This window comes from Gossypium hirsutum, chromosome A04 (genome assembly GCF_007990345.1).
Source record: "Gossypium hirsutum isolate 1008001.06 chromosome A04, Gossypium_hirsutum_v2.1, whole genome shotgun sequence".
In the NCBI taxonomy this organism is placed as follows: domain Eukaryota; kingdom Viridiplantae; phylum Streptophyta; class Magnoliopsida; order Malvales; family Malvaceae; genus Gossypium; species Gossypium hirsutum.
Window position 1 is genome coordinate 6,859,278 of NC_053427.1, and position 3,306 is coordinate 6,862,583.

The 3,306-nt window shown below is 38.5% G+C and overlaps 1 protein-coding gene across 2 annotated transcripts; it reads left to right on the plus strand.

Moving 5' to 3' along the window:
• Positions 1-274: 274 nt before the first annotated feature.
• On the plus strand, positions 275-3,047 carry LOC107948660 (uncharacterized). Of its 2 annotated transcripts, none has more exons than XM_016883284.2 (2): positions 275-428; positions 602-3,047. In XM_016883284.2, exon 2 carries the CDS (start codon positions 939-941, stop codon positions 2,760-2,762), a length of 1,824 nt encoding a protein of 607 aa, XP_016738773.2. In that variant the 5' UTR covers positions 275-428; positions 602-938; the 3' UTR covers positions 2,763-3,047. The 2 variants fall into 2 exon arrangements, with proteins under 2 accessions (XP_016738773.2, XP_016738774.2); XM_016883285.2 differs by having other exon boundaries at positions 304-428; positions 605-3,047.
• The last annotated feature ends 259 nt before the right edge of the window (positions 3,048-3,306 follow it).

The following is a 3,306-nucleotide window of genomic DNA, read 5'->3' on the forward strand; positions in this document are numbered from 1 at the left end:
AAATAAAAAAATAAAAAATTTTATTTACTTTTAAAGGTAAGGACTAAATTGATAAAAATTGATAAAAATGTACATATTTAGGGTTAAAAAATTATTTTACCTTTCTATGGAGCCTCTAACGGAAAAATAAGATGGAGAGAAAAATATTTTTAAATAAAAAAGCAAAAGGACTCAATGTTTAAATTAAAGTATAGGGACTCAATGTTTAAATAAATTTTAAAAAATACAGGGACCTTTGGCAGATTTAAACCATAGCGTTTGTAAGGAAGTTCTCAGTGTATTTGTTTAAGCATAACGCGTTGACGCTTAGAGTAAAGAAGCTGACTTATCCCATCAACGTTAGCTAAACCGTTTCGCAGAGCAAAACCCAGTTAGGTGATGCAACTGGACTCATCAGGAAGCATTAACAATCACAATGATGCCCACAAGTAAGGAACTAGTTTTCTTTCTTAGATTCTGCATATATAAATTCATTATGGGTAGAAATGCAGTAAATATGAACAAAATATGTTTCTGGAAAAAATGGAAGATTTATTTTTGCAAATCACTAGTTAGCTGCGTTATATGTTTGAGTAAGTCTTGTTTGTTCGTGCATATGCAGTAGTTGGTAGCTTAATTTTGGTGAGGAAAAGCCGAAAGATGATGAGGGTATTTCCTCCCTCATTATTGAAGTTGTGGAAGGAATGGGAGATCCGAGCAATGGTTGTAACCAGCCTTGTGCTCCAAATTTTGCTCATTTCATTTGGCAAGCGCAGAAAAAGGAGTTCAAAAAGAAGGATTAGAGCTGCTGTTGGTGTTCCTATTTGTTGGCTGATTCTGTAGCAAGTATCGCCCTTGGCATACTAACAAATGACCTGGCTGATATATATGATAAGGAAGACGCTATTGACGTCAGCACTGAGCTTAAAGCAACGTGGGCACCCTTTCTCCTACTGCACATGGGCGGCCCAGATGCCATTACGGCTTACTCCCTGGAAGACAATCAGCTATGGTTAAGGCACCTTTTTGGACTAATTGTCCAGACAACTGTGACAATATACATCTTCCTCATGGCATGGACAGGTTCCCTTCTCTCCAGGCTAACCATTCCAATGATTGTGGCTGGATCAATTAAGTATGCTGAGAGGACATGGACTCTATGGAGAGCCAGCACTGGCGAATTACGAGACTTGATGCTAACTTCTCCAGATCCTGGTCCTAATTACCCCAAGTTGATGGATGAATACAGTCTGAGGAAATCTGAGGGGTTCTTGGTGACTATAGAAGAGGTGAATGAAGGTGCGCAAGAATTGGATATAATAACCTCTGACAAAGACAATATCATTAAAGCCACTGCGATGTTTGAGATATTCAAGCGTCTGTTTGCAGATCTCATCCTAAGCTTTAAAGACAAGGAGAAAAGCCAACATTTATTCGAGGACGAAAAGATGAGTTCGAAGGATGCTTTTGATGTTGTGGCCATTGAACTAGGATTCATGTATGATTTACTATACACCAAAGCTATGGTAAATTATACTCGTTCTGGTTTGGTTTGCCGCTTTACTACTGTCCTTCTCACCTGTCTTGCTTTGGGGCTGTTCTCTACTGATAACCTGAACAAGAATGAAAAGGCTGATGTATGCATCACTTTTCTTTTGCTTGTTGTAGCTGTTCTTCTGGAGATATATGCAACATTTTTATTACTTTGCTCAGACCAGACAAATCATTGGTTGATTAAGAATAAAAGAACTTCCATTCTTAGAGCCACCAGATGTTTGACTTCCCTGTTTGATCAAAAGAGGTGGTCTGGTCGCATATTACAGTACAGCCTACTTAGCTATTGCCTGGAAGAGAGACCTGGGTTTAAAATACTTGAAAAGGTGCAGCAAATGTGGCCGCCTAGAAGTGGTGTACAATTCGAGGATTCCTTGAGAGACACCATCTTTAGCCATGTCAAAGCGAAATCTAAAGCAGAAGAGGGAAAAGGAGGTACTCATCTCAGAGACCTCCGCCGCGAAAGGGGAATGAGCATAACTCAAAAATATGAGGATAAATTGCGGGCTAAGCTGGAACTTAAGTGGAGTTTTGATGTCGAGTTCGACCAGAGTATTCTTATCTGGCACATTGCTACAGAGATTTGCTACAACTCAGATCTTCAAAGTGATACTGAAATTGGACAATATCGTGATCATAGCCGGTTAATCTCAAAGTACCTGGTATACCTCCTACTCTTTTATCCTCGTATGTTGCCATCAGGAATAGGGCCTATAAGGCTTCGAGACACTGAGGCTGAGGCCAGGAGATTTTTCAAGGAAATACAGGCATCCTCTGGTGCCAAGCAAGTGAATAAAATAACCAAGTACTGCAGAAAGTTGCTTCGAGCTTGTAGGTTCTTTAAAGGACGGCTGTTCTCTTCTGGTGCACACCAATTAATGAGTGTGGAGAACGCTTGCAGGATGTTGCTTCAAGTGAAGACTGATGTAGACCCGAGCAAAGTAAAAGGAGACCAAAGCAAATCTGTGTTGTTTGACGCTTGCAAGCTGGCATCAACACTCATATCAGACAAATCAGACAAAAAGGTAAAATGGGAGATGATTAGAGAAATTTGGTTAGGGATGCTAACTTATGCTGCAAGTCAATGTGGGGGAACTCAGCATGCTGATCAACTAATAAGGGGTGGAGAGCTTCTAACCCATGTTTGGCTTCTTATGGCTCATTTTGGCATAACAGAGCAGGTACAGATATCTAAAGGACATGCAATAGCTCTACTGAATGCAAAATAGCGCCAGGTCAATCTCAACCTTGGTCTTTCATAGTTGGATGTACTTCACTGTTCTTAAAATTTTCATTTCAAGTTCAACAATATATATTTTGCTGTCACCCTTTTGAGTAGAAACAATGCAAAGTCTGTTGTCACATTAAGATAGGAGAGTACGACAGGGCATGAGCCTTTGTTATTTATGTGTCAACAAAAAGTTTCAACTACTTGTTCTTAAGGAATGTCGACCGTTGCTTCTTCTTTTTTAATTTCGATTCTAGTGCAAAAGCTTCAAGGATAATTTTTTTCACTTTTGTTATGGAGCTTCAAGGATGTTGCCCGTTCCTTCCTTTGTGTGACGCGTGTATTACTATGGATTTCCTTTTAATATGTTACACCCATGGCTTGCTCTCGGTTATTTATTTTTATTTTTTTTTGTAAAATTATAAAATAAAAATTTGGAGATTGAAATATATTCTAAGCAAAGTTTTTATAATTAGATTGGTCATTAAATTGGTCAGATTACTAGTTCGTATGATTTGGTTAAATAAATCATAAAAAAATTAAAA

Coding starts and splice junctions, on each gene's coding strand:
- LOC107948660 (XM_016883284.2), top strand. CDS start 939: ATGGGCGGCCCAGATGCCATTACGGCTTACTCCCTGGAAGACAATCAG.